The sequence below is a fragment of the Pseudopipra pipra genome, chromosome 14, assembly GCF_036250125.1.
Source record: "Pseudopipra pipra isolate bDixPip1 chromosome 14, bDixPip1.hap1, whole genome shotgun sequence".
Taxonomy (NCBI): domain Eukaryota; kingdom Metazoa; phylum Chordata; class Aves; order Passeriformes; family Pipridae; genus Pseudopipra; species Pseudopipra pipra.
The window spans coordinates 19359170-19376367 of record NC_087562.1 but is presented as its reverse complement, the minus strand read 5'-3'; the positions used below and the strand labels follow the sequence as shown (position 1 = coordinate 19376367).

At 44.1% G+C, this 17198-nt stretch overlaps 1 protein-coding gene across 2 annotated transcripts; it reads left to right on the top strand.

Annotated features, from left to right (window-relative positions):
- Positions 1-6943: 6943 nt before the first annotated feature.
- Positions 6944-16189, top strand: LOC135422240 (fatty acyl-CoA hydrolase precursor, medium chain-like). Of its 2 annotated transcripts, XM_064671315.1 has the most exons (14): positions 6944-7059; positions 8213-8417; positions 9379-9523; positions 9805-9938; positions 10262-10415; positions 11228-11329; positions 12225-12329; positions 12452-12502; positions 12966-13106; positions 13191-13277; positions 14205-14352; positions 14532-14663; positions 14963-15035; positions 15444-16189. In XM_064671315.1, the coding sequence occupies exons 1-14, from the start codon at positions 6987-6989 to the stop codon at positions 15616-15618; spliced, it is 1725 nt and encodes a 574-aa protein (XP_064527385.1). In that variant the 5' UTR covers positions 6944-6986; the 3' UTR covers positions 15619-16189. The 2 variants fall into 2 exon arrangements, with proteins under 2 accessions (XP_064527385.1, XP_064527386.1); XM_064671316.1 differs by lacking the exon at positions 12452-12502.
- Positions 16190-17198: the final 1009 nt, after the last annotated feature.

Genomic DNA, 17198 nt, shown 5'->3' with positions numbered 1-17198 from the left:
AAGGGTGTCGGGTGGGCCCTGGGGGTTCTCAGACTGGCGGGAGGGCGGGCGGGGCAGCCCTGCATGAAGTGTCTCAGGTAAGCGGTGTGTGGGGAGATATGGGGTAACCCGGTGGGGGGAGGATAAGGTCAGGGTGGATAGTGGTCTCTTCTGGAGGGTTGGGGGTCTCGGTTGGGCTGGGGCCTTGAGAGGTAGCCGAGCCCTGAGTGGGTACGAGGGCTGGAACGGTTCGTTCGTTTGTTTGGTTTTCGCTCACCTGCGGCTGCTGCCCAGGCTCGGTATTTTCTGGATATATTTGTTACATCCTGCAGGGGTGGTCAGGACATAGGGTTGTCCCAGGGTATTTCCTTGGGATTGAATATAGATAGGTGGCAATAAAGTAGGAAGTGAAAGACTTGCCCTAATCGTTTTAATGGGAATGAAGCCTTTGTACCCCTATGTGGTTGCGAGCTATGCTGGCAATGGTACAGCCTTCGGTAGGGTCGCCCATGCCAGACAGGTCAAAACCATAGGGCCAGATACAATACATCCTTGGGCAGGATGAGCTCGTTAGCCTTCTGGCAGTCATCCTAGGAGAAGGACAACTCTGATCCCAAACCCGGGCAGATGGAGCTCGCTTAGCCCTGTAAGGCCATCCATCTAAGAGAAGGGCACTCTAATTAAACCTACGTCCTGAGGACCTCACTGCCACCGTCCAAGCTCGCTCGGCCCTGGCAGATGAACCTCAGGATTAAAGGGTGGGTTCAGTTCCACGCAGACTGCATCTCACCTAAAAATCCATTGCGCAGGCTTGAAGGCTTTACCCACATTCACAAAGTCCTGTAGCGACGGGCGAGGGTCGAAACGGCAGGTGAAAGATGCACTGGGAGCCGCAGACCCAACCCTGCATGCAGGCGGTTCAGGATATTGGTCATTTGAGACTGACCGGAGATGACAGTCTCTTGAGGCAGCACCCTGAATGACCAAGCAGCCTTTCCAAGGACAGCACTGCTTGCTCCACTCGGAGAGGGGCTTAGAAAAGGTGGCCTAAACAAAGCTCATCTCCCCCTTCACCCTGTTGGTTAACCGCGGCCAACAGGCATCTTCTACTACTGTGGTCGCACAAAGATCAAAAGTCAAAGGCACACACCTGCCTCCAAAGGTGTACCTAAATTAACTCTCGCATGCTGGAACATCAGAACCATGCTCGATTCTGCGGATAGCGGATGTCCTGAGTGTTGCTCTGCCCTAATTGCCCATGAACTGGCTCGTCTCAACATTGACATTGCTGCTCTCAGTGAAGTTCGTCTCCACGAGGAAGGCAGCCTCAGGGAACATGGTGCCGGTTACACACTCTTTTGGTCAGGTAAGCCCAGAATCAAAAGGCATCTTTCAGGAGTTGGCTTCATGATTAAAAACTCCAAAAATCTGCCGACGGGTCACTCTGACCGCATTATCTCTCTATACCTTCCACTACACAACAAGCAGGACGTTGTCCTCTTTAGTATATATGCCCCAACTCTCCAAGCTGACCCTGCTGAAAAAGATAAATTTTACACTGATCTGCACCACCTCACCCAAAAGGTGCCTGCAGATGATAAGATCATTATCCTTGGTGATTTCAACGCCAGAGTAGGGAAGAACTTTGAAGCCTGGAAAGGAATATTAGGCAAGCGTGGTGTTGGAAACTGCAACGATAATGGTCGCCTTCTGCTAGAATTCTGTGTGGAGCAACAGCTCACCATCACTAATACTATCTTTCAGCAGAAAAATAGTCTGAAGACAACCTGGATGCATCCTAGATCTAAGCATTGGCACCTCATCGATTATGTCTTGGTGCGACGGAGAGATGTCCGCGATGTCCACCATACCCGTGTGATGCCCAGTGCAGAATGCCAAACAGACCATCGGCTGGTGCGCTGTAAACTTAACTTTAAACTTAAGTCCAAACCTAGAAGGGGCAGCATCCCAAGGAGGAGACTCCAAGTTAACAATCTCCAATCAGCCACAGTGAGAGACAGATTCCAGGCAAATCTTCAAACTAGGCTTGAAAACCATTCCATAGATTCTATACATGCCTCTCCTGAAACACTTTGGCACCATATTAAAAACAGCATCCTGCAGTCCTCTGAAGAATCCTTAGGGTTCTCCCTCAAGAAGAACAAGGACTGGTTTGATGAAAACAATCAAGAAATCCAGGACTTGTTGAGGAAGAAGAGAACCGCCCACAAGCACACATCCAGAACAAGTGGTGGATCGATCTAGCTGAAAAAACTCAATTATGCACAGATACAGGTGATCACAGAGGATTCTATGAGGCCCTGAAAACAGCATACAGGCCTACATACCAGGTCCAAAGCCCTCTACTCAGCACAGATGGTCAAACGCTTCTGACAGATAAAACCTCCATTCTGAATCGATGGTCTGAACACTTTCAGACTCTTTTCAGCACCAACCGCGTAGTTCAAGACTCAGCAATTCAGTCCATTACATAACAACTGGTGAAGAATGAATTGGATACTGCCCCCACTTCAGGAGAAACCCTCAAGGCCATACAGCAGGTATTGGCAAGGCAGCTGGGGTTGATGGAATTCCACCTGAAGTCTGGAAACATGGGGGCCAAGCACTCCATGCTAAATTTAACAAGTTTGTGGTGCTCTGTTGGGAACTGGGCGAACTACCATCAGACCTTCGAGATGCAGTCATCATCTCCTTGTATAAGAAGAAAGGAGTTAAATCAGACTGCTCTAACTACTGAGGTATTACTCTGCTCTCCATTGCTGGCAAAATCCTGGCAAGAATACTCTTGAACAGATTAATACCCACTATAGCAGAAGGAATTCTACCTGAAAGCCAATGCGGTTTCAGAGCCAACAGGAGCACCACAGACATGGTATTTGTTCTCAGACAACTGCAAGAGAAGTGCAGGGAACAGAACAAAGGTCTCTATGTAACCTTTGTTGACCTCACCAAGGCTTTTGATACTGTGAGCAGAAAAGGTCTGTGGCAGATTTTGGAACGTTTAGGATGTCCCCCCAAGTTCCTTAAAATGATCCTCTCACTCCATGAGGATCAGCACGGCCAAGTCAGATATGGCAATGCACTTTCTGAGCCCTTTTTAATTAAGAGTGGTGTGAAACAAGGCTGCGTTCTCGCTCCTACTCTATTCACAGTCTTTTTCAGCAGGATGCTCCAAAGAGCCACAGCAGACCTCGATGATCAGGATGGGATCTACATTCGATACTGTACTGATGGAAGTCTGTTCAATCTAAGGCAACTGAAGGCCCACACCAAGACCTTAAACCATCTTGTCCGGGAGCTGCTTTATGCTGATGACGCCGCCCTTGTTGCCCACACAGAAGCAGGTCTGCAGCGTTTAACATCCTGCTTTGCAGACGCTGCTGAGCTCTTTGGGCTGGAAGTCAGCTTAAAGAAGACAGAAGTTCTCCATCAACCTGCACCTCAGGAAGTCTTCCATCATCCCCATATCACCATTGGCCACTCAGAGCTCAAATCAGTCCAGCAGTTTAATTACCTAGGGAGCCTCATCTCCTCAGATGGTGAGATTGATGGAGAGATGGACAACAGGTTAGCAAAGGCATAGAGAGCTTTTGGAAAACTCCACAAAAGAGTTTAGTGTAACAAACACTTGAAGAAAAGTATCAAGATCAGTGTTTACAGAGCCATAGTGCTGTCTACTCTTTCATATGGTTCCGAATCATCTACAGCCATCTACAGCCACCACCTGCGTCTCCTCGAACGCTTCCATCAACGCTGCCTCCGTTCAATCTTAAACATCCACTGGTCAGATGATGTGACCAACACATCTGTTTCTAGAACAGGCAGCAGTCACAAGCATTGAGGCCATGTTGCTGAGAACACAGCTGTGCTGGGCAGGGCACGTCTCCAGGATGAAGGACCAACCACCCCCTCCCTAAGATCCTGCTCTATGGTGAACTTGCCACCGGCTGCCGCAAGAGAGGAGCCCCGAAGAGGAGATACAAGGACTCCCTGAAACAACATCTCAGCCTTGGCCATATTGATCAACATAACTGGTCTACTCTGGCCTCCAGTGGGGAGGCCTGGAGACACACCATCTGTAACACTGCTGATGCCTTTGAGAACACACGCAGGATCACCCTTGAGGAGAAAAGGCAATGCAGAAAGAATCGTGCCCTGCAGAATGTACCACCTGGGGAGTCTTTCTGCTGTGCCTTTTGCAATCAGACATGTCTGTCTCGTATTGGCCTTATCAGCCACCAGCGTGCCTGTAACAAATGTGGATAGAGCCTTTCCCAGATCTTCACTCACAAAGCCCAGCCATGCATGCCTGCACCTGCATTCTTCTCTGGCATTCCCTGTTGGTTTGGGCTAAATTGCAGTATCTAAATTGACTGAATGGAGGAGTAATTTAAGTCAGTGTCCTTTGAGCATTCTGTACAGGTTTAATGCTGCAGCACAAATTAGTGCTGTAAAAGTGTGTGCTTAAAATGAGGGGAGGGGGAGACACACTGACAGACAAACAACAGGACAGCCTGAACTGGTGGAATGTGTTTGCAAAGCTACTTTTCAATGGAAGAATGTAGCTTATGACATCAACTTCTAGAGGAGAGTTAGTTAACTCAGGCTGAGTAATAATAATAAATATACAAAAAAATACTAAATATAGATATGTAAATAGATTAAATAGATTAAATAGATCTGCAACAGCATCTGGGCAGGCAAACAGGACTGCAGTTTCCCACTGTGCAGTGCTGCTGCCCTTGGCATCTCAGGAACCTTTATCACACAAACAAAGGTAAAAGAGAACATGTTAAGCTCCATCACTTGTCCCCCAGGCCCCTGTTTCCACGACTTGCATTAGACAATGCATACATATTTATTGCTGTATGGACTGTACACTCCCAGCACTGCAGACCAATCCCACACCTTCAGTGTCACAACTTCGCTTTGAGGAACAAGGAAAAAAGTCTCCCAGGGAACACCTTTGCAGCCACAGCAATTCTGCCATGAAGTGATTGTCCACATTGTTTTGCAGACACTCAGATTTCCATGTTATCCCAGTTGCCAGAGCACAGTGAGCCCTGGCCTTGCCCTCAGGCACAGCTGAGCCACACACCAGCACAGCAGGCAGTGTTTGGGGCACTGCTGCACTCAGAGCTCAGGCAGAGGGCAGGGGCTGCCCCACACTCAGAGCACATCCTTGAGAGGCTCAGCATGCACTGAGTGTGTCCACTGGAGCTGCTGCCAGCAGTTTGCCCTCGGAGCAGTCCAGGTTAAAGTTGACTGGGATTTACCTACAAGGGCTGTAAATCACACCTGTGCATACGTATGTAGGAATATTCGGAGTAAAGTACACAAGCACACCCACAGTATACAGGATTAGCAAGTGCATAATACATGTGCTGAACTAATTTAATGACTGTGGGTCTTTGCAACCCATCCAGAGAGGTGCAAGCAGTAAATTAATCTATAGAAATGGAGCACCTCTCCTATGGAGACAATCAGAGAGTTCAGCCTGGAGAAGAGAAGGCTCTGGGGAGACCATAGAGCCCCTTCCAGTGCCTGAAGGGAGCCTACAGGAAAGATGGAGAGGGACTTTGCCAAGGACATGTAGTGACAGGACAAGGGAGAATGGCTTCAAGCCAAGAAAAGGTAGGTTTAGATTAGGTACACAGAACAAATCCTTCCCTGTGAGGGTGAGGAGTCCCTGGCCCAGGTTGCCCAGAGAAGCCCCATCCCTGGAAGTGTCCAAGGCCAGGTTGGACAGGGCTTGGAGCAACCTGGGCTAGTGGAAGGTGTCCCTGCCCATGGCAGGGGGTGGAATGAGATGATCTTTAAGGTTTCTTCAAACCCCAAGCACCCTGTGATTGTATGATATGATTCTATCAAATGCTGTCTCTGACAATTAAGAATTCTCATGATTTAAAATTGCAAAACTGCTTTTTGGGGCAAGAGCTACAGAGCCTTGAAAAAAAAAAGGCAGAACCTAAAGCTTTCATCAAACTAACACAACCACTTAGTTAATGTGAGCAGAAAATTTCCTTTGTTCCTATTCAACTGTTCTAGTCTCTCCTTTGCACATCATGCGTTGATTATGGAGGTGAGCTGGCACAGAAAATAAATCCTCCTGACCTATTAGGAGTATTAAAATATTAAATATATAGTTACCACCCAAATACCACCCTTTAATATTGTTCCAGCACTACAAAAGCTGGTAAGTCATCTCTTGATTGTTACAACTGTATTGCAACACTATGCCAAAGACACCTGAACACACAGGACTGAATGACAGGTGTCTCCTGAACCTGCAGAAAAAGCTAGGATTTTTCTAGAATTGTTTTTGTCAAAAAATACCCTTCTTGTGAGAATAAAAATCCCTCAACTTTTACTTCAGGAAAAGCACATTGTTCAGGGATAATGGGTTGGATTTGGCTATGTTGTGTTTCGTACATTGAGGTCTTAATACCAGAATGAGATGAGCTCAGTTGGTCAGAGCCTGGAGCTAAGAATGCCAGGATTGTGGATTCAATCCCTGTATGGGCCATTCACTGAAGAGTTGGACTTGAAGATCCTTGTGGGTCCTGTCCAACTCAGCATATTCTGTGAAAATCAAGTGAACATGTAATAAAGCAGAAGGGAGGTTCCCTTGCTGGTCCCTGCTGTGCAGTGTGAGGAAATCCTCCCTTGGCTGTCACAGAGCGGTGGCACAGCAAAGGACACATCTCCTGGGGCAGGGAAGGCTCTTTCCAAAGCATTTTGAAGCAGAGCTTTTGTGACTGAGATTCCAAAGGAGCAGCAGTGGGACCCTTGTGGGGCAGGAGCTCCCTGTCCCGGTGCCGCCGGCGCTGAGCGGTGCCCGGAGCGGCTCAGGGCTGTGCCCCGGCAGCCCCAGCCCCGCTGGCTCCCGGCCCGAGCGCTGCCCCGGCCCATCAGGGCTGTGCCTTGCGCAACTCGTCCTGCTCGGGGTATAAAAGGCGCTCCGGGGAGCTGGGCCCGCCCGCACCATGGCAGCGGGGAGGGACGCGGCGCTGCTCGCCTGGATCGTCACCCTCGGGGTGACGGTGCTGGGGGCAACAGGTAAATCCAGAGGGGCTGGGGAAGAGAGTGCAGGGACTCGCTTGGGCAAGGGGACTCTGCATTTCTGAACTGCATCTGCAACCCCTGGGAACAATTTACCAGTCCCAACTCAGCTTTCAGATCCGTTCTTCTTGGACTGCTGCTCTCATCTCAAGGCTGTTTATTTTCAGCTGTGGGGAGAAGTTCTGTGCAGGGAATGACAGATGATTTCTCACACCACAGGCTGTATTTTCCTCTGCCTTTTTCTTGCACTGAGCATTGAAACAAAGGTGTCCTTTCTCTGCAGCACCACTGGTGATGAACATGCCCGAGGGAACTGGGGATGTTTAGATCAGGTAGCAGCTCTGCAGTGGGTCCAGGAAAATACCATGAGCACACCCGGAGCTGCCTCCCCTGGGGAACCCCGGGCACCCGACCCTGCTGCACAGAAACGGAGTTGGAATAGCAAATAGTTCTTCATTTCTTTTTGTGGTCTCTTTTCAGTCATTCATCTTATTTGCCTTCTTTGCAAACAGCAAAATCAAGATCTTGTGTGCTGAGGCAGAGCAGGCCACGGTACCACATCTGTAACTTGGGACTGAGAACTTTCACACTGATCTGAAAGGGAATCTTATTTAAATGCTAACAGTATCTGTACATGCCAGACTATTTTTAGAAGCTTTTTCTTTGGGCTGTATGTACTATCTAGGGTCTGGAATAGATTTAGTCTCTTCATTGCCTTTTCTGAGTGAGAGCAATCTATTGGGTTTTTATCTAACCACCCAGACCAAAAGAGGTTAGGATCGGTGTGCAGTCACTGATGTGAGTGGTAAGACAGTACATGTGGTATACCTGGGGGAAACTATACCCACAGACTAGTCAACATGAAGGCTGAAAGAATGTCAGCTAGACTGATTTAATAAAGGTGTGAGAAAAGTGCATTAGAATAAATTAGAAAATCTAAAATTTTGATTAGAAAATACTAGTAATCAAATTAGTAATATAAAATAGTAAATTAGTGTACTGTTAGAACTGATTAGAGTTTGTTGAAGCCCTATGTATGAAAATTCTTAAGTAAACAACAGGGGTATATTTAAGTAGCAAATCCAGCAATTAGAAATCTGGTAAGCACTTACAAATGGACCAATTGTGATTTTGTGCTCACATCCCCCAGGACAAAAAGCAGAGCAACCAGAAGTGGAGACCAAATATGGGAGAGCCCGAGGGTTCCAGTTCAAAGTAGACACAGCTGAGAGGAGTGTAAATGTCTTTTTGGGACTTCCTTTTGCTAAACCTCCCCTTGGATCCCTGAGGTTTTCTGAGCCCCAGCCACCTGAGCCATGGAAAGGTGTCAGAGATGCCACTTCCTACCCACCAGCGTAAGGCAGTGACAAAACCACTGAATATTTAAGTCATTCTATATTTATACATTATTTCTACATTATATATTAATTTATATACTATTATGTTACATATTTTAATGTAATTCATAGAATTTATTATTATACATTATATTATATTAATATTATTCCGATTTTCTATTTAATCACTTTCTACTACTATAATATTAATTTATATTATATAATATAAATCAATATTCTCTATTTATTATATTATCATATGTTCTATTATTTATATTATTTGTATTTATATTATTATAATCATTTGTATAATTTGTATAATTTATATAATTGTATATTATATTTATATTTATATTAGAAGCAATTTCATGACACTGCTGCACATCCAGGGCAATCAAAATCCACAAAGATAAATTCCTTGGTGCCATCTCGTTACATCTGCAGCTGTTGCAGTGAATACATTTCTAAAGACATCTTGATTAGCTGCTCTCTTTACTGCTATTTAATGGGCATCAGGGATGAACTGATATGGATCAGCACTTTACTGAAAATCCTCTCTCCTGGGAGCATTTGGCCATAATTCCCAGTGGTTATAAACCTTTGGAATACATATTAAGGAAAAAATGCTGAGTCACATGGTTAATAGGGCACATAAGAAATGCAGGGCAATTCTAGTCTACCTTGTAAATGTTTTATCCATTTGTCCTCCTGCCCTTGTTTAGTGCTCCAAGTCTAATACCTCCCATTACAATATCAAAAGCTGTTGGAGATGTAAAATAATTAATTTACATTTCCATTGAAGGCATTTATAGCCCTATGTGTTTGCAGATATATTTCTGTAACATTTTGAAACAAGCAGGATTTATCTGCATGTCCCTGTGTATTGCAGTAGGCAGTGGCTCCTTTTTACACATCTCATTAATGAGAGGTCAAAAGAAGAAAACACATTAAAAGTATTTGTTGCTTGTTATTTTTTCAGGTGTGTGCAGGATCCAGTCCAAGGACAACATTTTTCAGACATGATTACTAATAGAAAGGAGAAGGTTCCTCTTCAGGTGTCTGAAGATTGCTTGTACCTAAATGTGTACACCCCCGTTTCTGCAGGAGAACAGCAGAAGTTGCCTGTAAGCAAAACCACTATAAAACCTCTAGGAAATTTATTTTATGCTTGATTTCCTCTAAATAATCTGTCCAAAGTCACAGGGCACTGATACAGTGTAAGTATTTAACAAAATCAATGCCATTTTGTAGACTTGCAGATCCAAAAGATTTCTACCATTTTTGAAATGTAATCTGAAAGAATCAGGAGTGAAACAACAAAGGATATTTTATTTTGGGTTATATTTAGTTTTTATCACTGGGAGCTCAGGTCTGTGCTGGGTTGATTCTGGTTTTGTCTTTCCAGGTCTTTGTATGGATACATGGAGGTGGATTAGTTTCTGGAGCAGCTTCAACATATGATGGTTCAGCATTAGCAGCCTTTGAAAATGTGGTGGTTGTAACAATTCAGTACAGATTAGGTGTTCTTGGATATTTTAGGTAAGATGTTTTATCCCATTTTTTGCCAGGTGATTTCCAAAATGATGTGTGCAAAGCCTTTGTGAAGTGCAGGGGACTCGTTTATGCAAAGAAACTCTGCATTTCTTAATTGCATCTGCAACCCCTGGGAACAATTTACCAGTCCCAACTCAGCTTTCAGATCTGTCCTTGGGCTGCTGCTCTCATCCCAAGGCTGTTTGTTTTCAGTTGTGGGGAGAAGTTCTGTGCAGGGAATGGCAGATGATTTCTCACACCACAGGCTGTATTTTCCTCTGCCTTTTTCTTGCACTGAGCATTGAAACAAAGGTGTCCTTTCTCTGCAGCACTGGTGATGAACATGCCCGAGGGAACTGGGGGTATTTAGATCAGGTAGCAGCTCTGCAGTGGATTCAGGAAAACATCATCCATTTTGGAGGAGATCCAGGATCTGTCACTATCACTGGAGAATCTGCAGGAGGAATCAGTGTTTCTGCTCTTGTAAGTTCACAGTAACATTGAATTTTAATTACTTATGGGATTAAAACCACCATCCATGTTCATTCTCAGTATCTGCATGAGAAGTCTGGGAGCAAAGGGATGCTGTTACAGTAAGTGGCACATCACCTCTGTCTGTGGTACAACAGCACAAGTACTTGTAATTAGTCCCCAAATGTCATCTCTCATCCACTAAATTAAATTTGGTGTGTTTGCTTTTTTCAATGCAAACAAACCTGCCAAAGTCTATCCTTGTGAGAAAAGTCCTGTAAGAGGACTCACAGACCAGTCACTTGTGCAAAGTAATTGAGGTGAATAGTCACGAGAGCTGAACTGGACACACTTTTTGTGTCCCAGGGATTGTGTTAAAATTTTCCATCAACACTGAGCACATTGGCTAAGATGCTCTTCTTCTCCAGCCTCACAATTTGGTGCAGATCACAGAGTGAAACCAGGGTTCATTGGGATAAAAATTCCTGTTTCCTAAGCTTTGGCCCCCTGGCCAAGAGCTCTTTATTCCCTTCTGCAGCACAGCCAGAGTGCCTTAGGCATATTCCATTAGTTACTGGTTTGCACTGGAGTTCCATGAAGTCTGGGAAGCAAAATGCTGTGGGAGAGGAAAAGACAAGCATGAAATCCTTATCTCTGCTGGTGCTGCCAAAGCCCTTTGCACAGCTGAACTATGGTCAGAGGCTGCAGAATAAGTCTTACGACATTTGATTTCAAAACGTTTTAAATGGCAATTCCTGATATCAGAATTCTTAGTCAGTGGTTAAAACACAATGCTTGTCATGCTTGTCCTTGCTTTTTCACAGGTCTTATCTCCCCTGGCAAAGGGCTTGTTCCACAGGGCCATTTCAGAGAGTGGGACTGCACTCCTGGGTTTGTTCACTGACCAGCCTAAGGAGGAAGCACAAGTGGGTATTTTGTGGTAATTTTAATTCTTTTTTTCAGATAGCTTTGCATATCTTAAACTGTTTATTCTAAAATATAGAAACAGGCTTTTGTTCTTGTGAAACAAAACCCACAGTCAGTAAAGAAGTGTTTCTGTGTGCAAACAGTCCATATTTAATGATGCTCTGCTTTTCAAGTACCCAAATATCCACATGTGTCTCAGTGAAAGCAAAAGACCAAGGAAGTGAAGAGAGAAAGCAGGGAAGAAGTGTGAAATGTCAAGGAATGTTATAACATGTAGTGTCTTCAAGGAAAGTTGAGCTATAATTTTTGGCTGGCAAATGGTATCAGATTCTGAATACTCCTCTCTTCCCCTTCTATTTGATGCCTGTTTGCAAACAAACAAGACTTTATTCAGTTTGTTTAATTTGAGAAGTACTGACCTCAACCCTTTTTGTTCATCTTCAACTATAAGAAACAACTTCCAGGAATGCAGAACCTGGGATATAAAAGAGACAACACTTTAATGAGCTCTCTCTAATGACAGCTGTTACTCCAGCCAGAAAGACATCACCAAAATGGTATAAAGTGCTCTTTGTTACCATACAGATGGTTGTATTCTCTAAGCCCTTTATGCCATTCTGTTTTCTCAGCCCAGCATCTTATTTATCAGAAGGATTATCTTGGCATATTTCTGTATCAAAACCAAATTGGAGGCATAGGTTTTGTCCTTCTGCCCAGCCCACAGTGTGAAGGTTAAGAGGGCTTCCTATTCCCTCCCTGCACAGCTGGGACATGCAAGGCTCCAGCCATCCTTGGGCAGGAGTTTCTGCTCCCACACTGGGCTCTTGGGTTTGGTGGCTCATACAGTCAGATATAGGAAATGTGTCCAAAAGTGTTTGTTTTTATTGCTTACAGAAAATTGCTGATGCCTCTGGCTGTGAAAAATCCAGTTCAGCTGCAATAGTTGAGTGCTTGAGAGAAAAAACAGCAGAAGAGATAATACAGCTAACACTAAAAATGGTAGGGGAAATTATACCTCTTGCATTTAAATGACATTGCAAATGTTATCATCACTATTTGTGTGTTGTGATAGCAGGAGAACTCAAAGTGAGTGTAACCTCTGACTTTCTGGACCTTTCCAGGACATGACAGCAGTGTGGCTGTGCAGCACCTCCCCTGAGAACTGCAAACAGGTACTGCCCTTTCTGCAGGCAGCCACTTGTGGTTGCTGTCATGCTCTCCCAGGGGAAGGGAAAGAGTGTATGAAATGTCACACTTTCACCTGGAGAACCTGAAAATTAATTAATATAATATATTATGTCCAACTTAAAAGGTCTTATCACAATGCTGGGCTATATGGGACTTTGAAATTCCAACACACAAGTTGGTTTTTCTCCCACTGCTCCACACATCCCTAACAATACTGAATGAAGAAAAGATGTAAACTGGACATAATCACTTATGTTTCACAAACATTAGGAATTTAATACTAATCTTCACAGAAGCTTCTGCCTAGTTCTGAAAATCTGTCAACATTCCTTATTGTATTTTCATTTGGCTTCGCTTTGGAACCACAGTAAAAAATCTGGACTTTCTTTTAGAAGCAAAATTAAAGTATTAATGAAGCTTTTCTTTTCTTTTTCCCCCCTTTTTCAGGATTTCTTTTTCATCAGTACATGTGTAGATGGTGTATTTTTTCCAAAGAGTCCCAGGCAATTACTATCTGAAAAATCAATCAATGCAGTCCCATATATGATAGGAGTAAATAACGGTGAATTTACATGGGGACTTCCTATGGTAAGAGACTTACAATGTTGTTACCCATGTATCATTTTGTAAATATAAGATTTTCTAAGAAATATGATTCTCTGTATCCTGCAGATGATGAAATTTCCCCCTTTCATGGATGGTCTGGATAAAAATGTTGCACGTGAAATTTTACACATCTCCTTAGTAATATTACATAAGGTAAGAGACCATTTTCAGAATAACCCAGTGCTGCTGCTTCACTTGCTCTGGTTCTGTGTTTGCACTCCTGGAGGGATACATTTCACAGGCAAACTTTGTTCTGTTGAACAGCTTCCTACCCTGGGGCAGTAAAGGGCAGCAGTGTGGTGTGCTCCTGTTACCTCCAGTGATTGAAAACACTCTCTAAATTTCCAGCCTCAGTGCCCCTCTTCTTAAAAAGGAGTTCTGTGGAAACCCAGGAGTGATTCAGGTATCTAAACACAGGTCTCTTGTGACAGTTTAGATACCCCTGGGTTATCCAAGACATGCACAGTCCCAGCAGGTATGACATGAGACCTAATAAAGCCCTGCTGGGAGACAAGGAAGGACAACTCGAGATCTTTAGGATGCTTGAGGTTTGGCTTCCCTGTACTTTACAAATCTCCCAGCTTTCTGGTTCCTTTGTGCTCTTCTGAAACTACTAAATATAGAAAAATGCAGGTTAAAAGGTGAGAATTAAGGACTCCATAGTACTTGCAAGGGATCATTCAGTGTCACAGACATTCACCTTGAAGCGAGAAAGGGAGTAAATTATGGTCATCTACAACAAAAAATGGATTTTATGAAATCCAGAGGATTCCTTTGCTCTTGTGAGGGTTTATTTCCACAGAATGGAGAACAGTCAACATTGTTGACTGCTGTTAATCTAAAGATGTTTGATCTTTAGATCTTGCCTATCTCTTTCCCCTGAGAACACCTATATCTGGTAGCTGTGCAACTCCAGTCCTGAGCTCTGAGCCACACTCTGACAGCTGAGGATTTTCTCTGAAAGGTAGTATTTGGGGGTTAGCCAGAGACTTGCATGTGCCACACTCAATTAGTGCTGTTACTCTTCCTAATGATCCTGATCACTGTAAGCATTGTAAGCCCCTTCTATTGTTCTCTCAGGGTCTTACCTCTGCAGCTGTTGATGGGCTGTACAATGAGTACATAGGGGATGCAGACAGCCCTGCTCAGGTGCGAGATGGCCTTCTGGATGCACTGGGAGATGTCTTCTTTGTGTTTTCATCCCTTGAAGTGGCTAACTTCCACAGAGGTAATGCAGCATCAGTAGAAGAAATGTAGAATTCTCACCCGGGCTGTGGGGTGGACAGTATGTGTCACACTTCATTACCCAGAGAACTGATATTTACTGAACATTTAACCAAAACAGCTGGTAGTGAAAGTTTATCCTCTTTGGTGCCTCTCAGACTAACACTCTTCCCTGTCTCCCAGATGCTGGCAACCCAGTCTACTTCTATGAATTCCAGCATCGACCAAGTGAAGCAGAAGGTGTTTTACCAGACTTTGTAAAAGCAGATCATACATCCGAGATCGCCTTTGTCTTTGGAAAGCCCTTCTTAGCTGGTGATGTATCCATGCTTGCTAAAGTATTCCTTTTAAAGCATCCTTATTGCTCATTTTACTTATTGGAGGACTTTAGAATAGACTTTCTCCCTTACAAATATTGTAACAAACACAAAAATGTTCTGTCTTTAGTAGTAGATACTTTTAATGAAATCACTCATCTGCAGCTCTGTCCTAGAGCTCTGCTCAGGTAAAACTGCCATAGCTCAGAGCAACAGGTAGAACTGACTACAGCCTATTGGAATTGGTAGAGCTGCTACTAATTCTCTAATGCTGCCATTTCATCTCTCACTTTGCAGGACGTGCTACAGAAGAAGAAAATAAACTTAGCAGAACTGTTATGAAATACTGGACTAACTTTGCTAGAAATGGGTGAGAATCATAATGCTATTTACAGCTCAAGTTTGGTCTGTGCTGCCTGAGACATGCCTGAAGCAGTACTTATGTGGTTGTTCCTAAAATTTGGCAGAATTTCAGATAAATATTGAAGCAAATTATTTCTCTTCTTAATGTCTTTTCAATGAACCTGCAGACACAAAAAGAAAAAAATAATCCAAGATCTAGAACTCCATCTGCAATGGAGTGTTAGATCCAAAAGTAATGGCAACTATTAAACTTTTGCTGTTCTGCTGAGGAGCATTTTCATAAAAAAATCCAACTGTTCAGGGACCAGAATCACATAATCTGAGCTCGTGTTAGTTTTCTGAAATGCTCAACCCAAGCAGCCAGAGGGCAATGACAGGCAAATGGAAAGCTAACTTTCCCTTCTGTTATTTCCAGAAATCCCAACGGAGAAGGCTTGGTCCATTGGCCTCAGTATGGTCTGGATGAGAAATACCTGGAGATAGACCTGAACCAAAAGGCAGCACAGAAACTCAAAGAAGGCAAAATGAAGTTTTGGACACAGCTCATGAAACAAATGATGAGTGAAAGGAAAGAACACACAGAACTGTAAGAGCTGCAGAGGGTACAGTTTGCTTCCAAGACCCAAAGTAAAGTCAAACAACATTAGTTTGTCAGGATGCAGAGTTATAATCACCTTCTCACTCACTATCATGTAATCTGTTGTCCTGGTCAGAGTGAAAGGAGAGAAAGAAGGGAAATTTGGAATGTTTGTTGGACCAAAAATCACTATTTAATGGACCAAGCAGAAAAAAAAAACCCATGATCTTTCAGGCTCAAACAGACCACAGTATCTACTCAGTGGACATCAAAACTGAATAATGAGGAGGGAATTGGCAAATAAATTGACATCTGTAAGAAATTATTTATACAGAATATATTGTAAGTGTCTGGCTACCTTTTATGCTTACTCCCCTCTTCTTTCAGAAGAGCATGGTCAGTTGTCCTTCTTACAGCCTCTTTCCACTTTCTTTAATTGGAAATAGCTTGTAGGGAGCAGAGCATCCATCAAACTACATCTGTGAGATTGGCTCAACATCTCTCCACTGAGGACAGAAAATCTCTACTTGTTTTATTGGTTTGTGAATTGTTAAAAATAAACGTTGCTTTTAATTTTTTTGGAACTTCCTTTTCTTTCACTTAACTGGTACAGGCTCATTCCAAGAGGTTAAATCACACCCAGGAAGCCAGAAAAGTGCCCAGTTTCTTTCTTCAACCTGAAGGGTCTCAGGGATGAGTTTTTCAGGTTTCTTTGCAGAACCTGAGTCTCAAGGCTCCAGGGTTGACACAAACTATTCTGTGGTGTGATTGTGTGTTCTTCAGCCTGGCAATTCCCAGTTCACTGGCAGGAGGGAGGAAGCACTGCTGGCAGGACAGAGCCCACTGAGGCAGAGGGAGAGCAAAGGCTGCTGCTGTTGTGCACTGCATGGTGTTGGCTCAGCATTGTCCACGGGCCCTCAGAGAGGAGACCTGCTGATGTGCAAAATGCACCCCCAGTCTTCCACCTTCCAAGGGCACCAGCAGCTGTGACCACATTTGTGGCACATCTGGAACGTGTCAGGGCACACAAGTGGTGAAGTGGCTTTTTTGGCAAAGTCACATGACAAGCAAGAGACACTTGCCAGGCACAAAGGAACAGGCAATGCAAGCATCCAGGAGTCCACAAGAACTCTGCTCATAACAAGAAAAACCAGCAATAGAATAGCTCTAAATAAAATAGCTCTAAATAAAATAGCCCCTTTAACTGGTGCCAGGCTCCCCCTGCCATCTCCCACAGCACCCCACAGCCTGTGGCTGCTCCTCCCAGGAGGGGCTGTCACAGTGACACAACTGCCTGCAGGTGTTGAATTCTAGGAGATGTTTTCTTCTTCCTCCTCCCCTCTGGGTTCACTTGCACTTGCTTTGGACCTTGAGCAGTGGACATGCCTGGACATGCCCTTCTGGGCATTTTTTTTTTTTTCCCCCCTAACTTGCAAAAACCCCCAGCTGTTACCATTACTTGCAAAAAGCCATCATTAGGAACAGCTAATTGGAGCAACCATAGTGCTGGACATTTTATTCCTCCCCTTGATTTGGGCTGAAGTAGCCTTTGTGTCCATTATTGGTTTGTTAGTTGAACCAGCGTTTCTGTCC

Excerpts from the sequence above, each read along its gene's own strand:
- LOC135422240 (XM_064671315.1), top strand. The coding sequence starts at position 6,987 with ATGGCAGCGGGGAGGGACGCGGCGCTGCTCGCCTGGATCGTCACCCTC. Across the intron at positions 11,330-12,224 it reads AGCCTAAGGAGGAAGCACAA|AAAATTGCTGATGCCTCTGG; the intron begins GTGGGTATTTTG and ends TATTGCTTACAG. Across the intron at positions 13,278-14,204 it reads CCTTAGTAATATTACATAAG|GGTCTTACCTCTGCAGCTGT; the intron begins GTAAGAGACCAT and ends TTGTTCTCTCAG.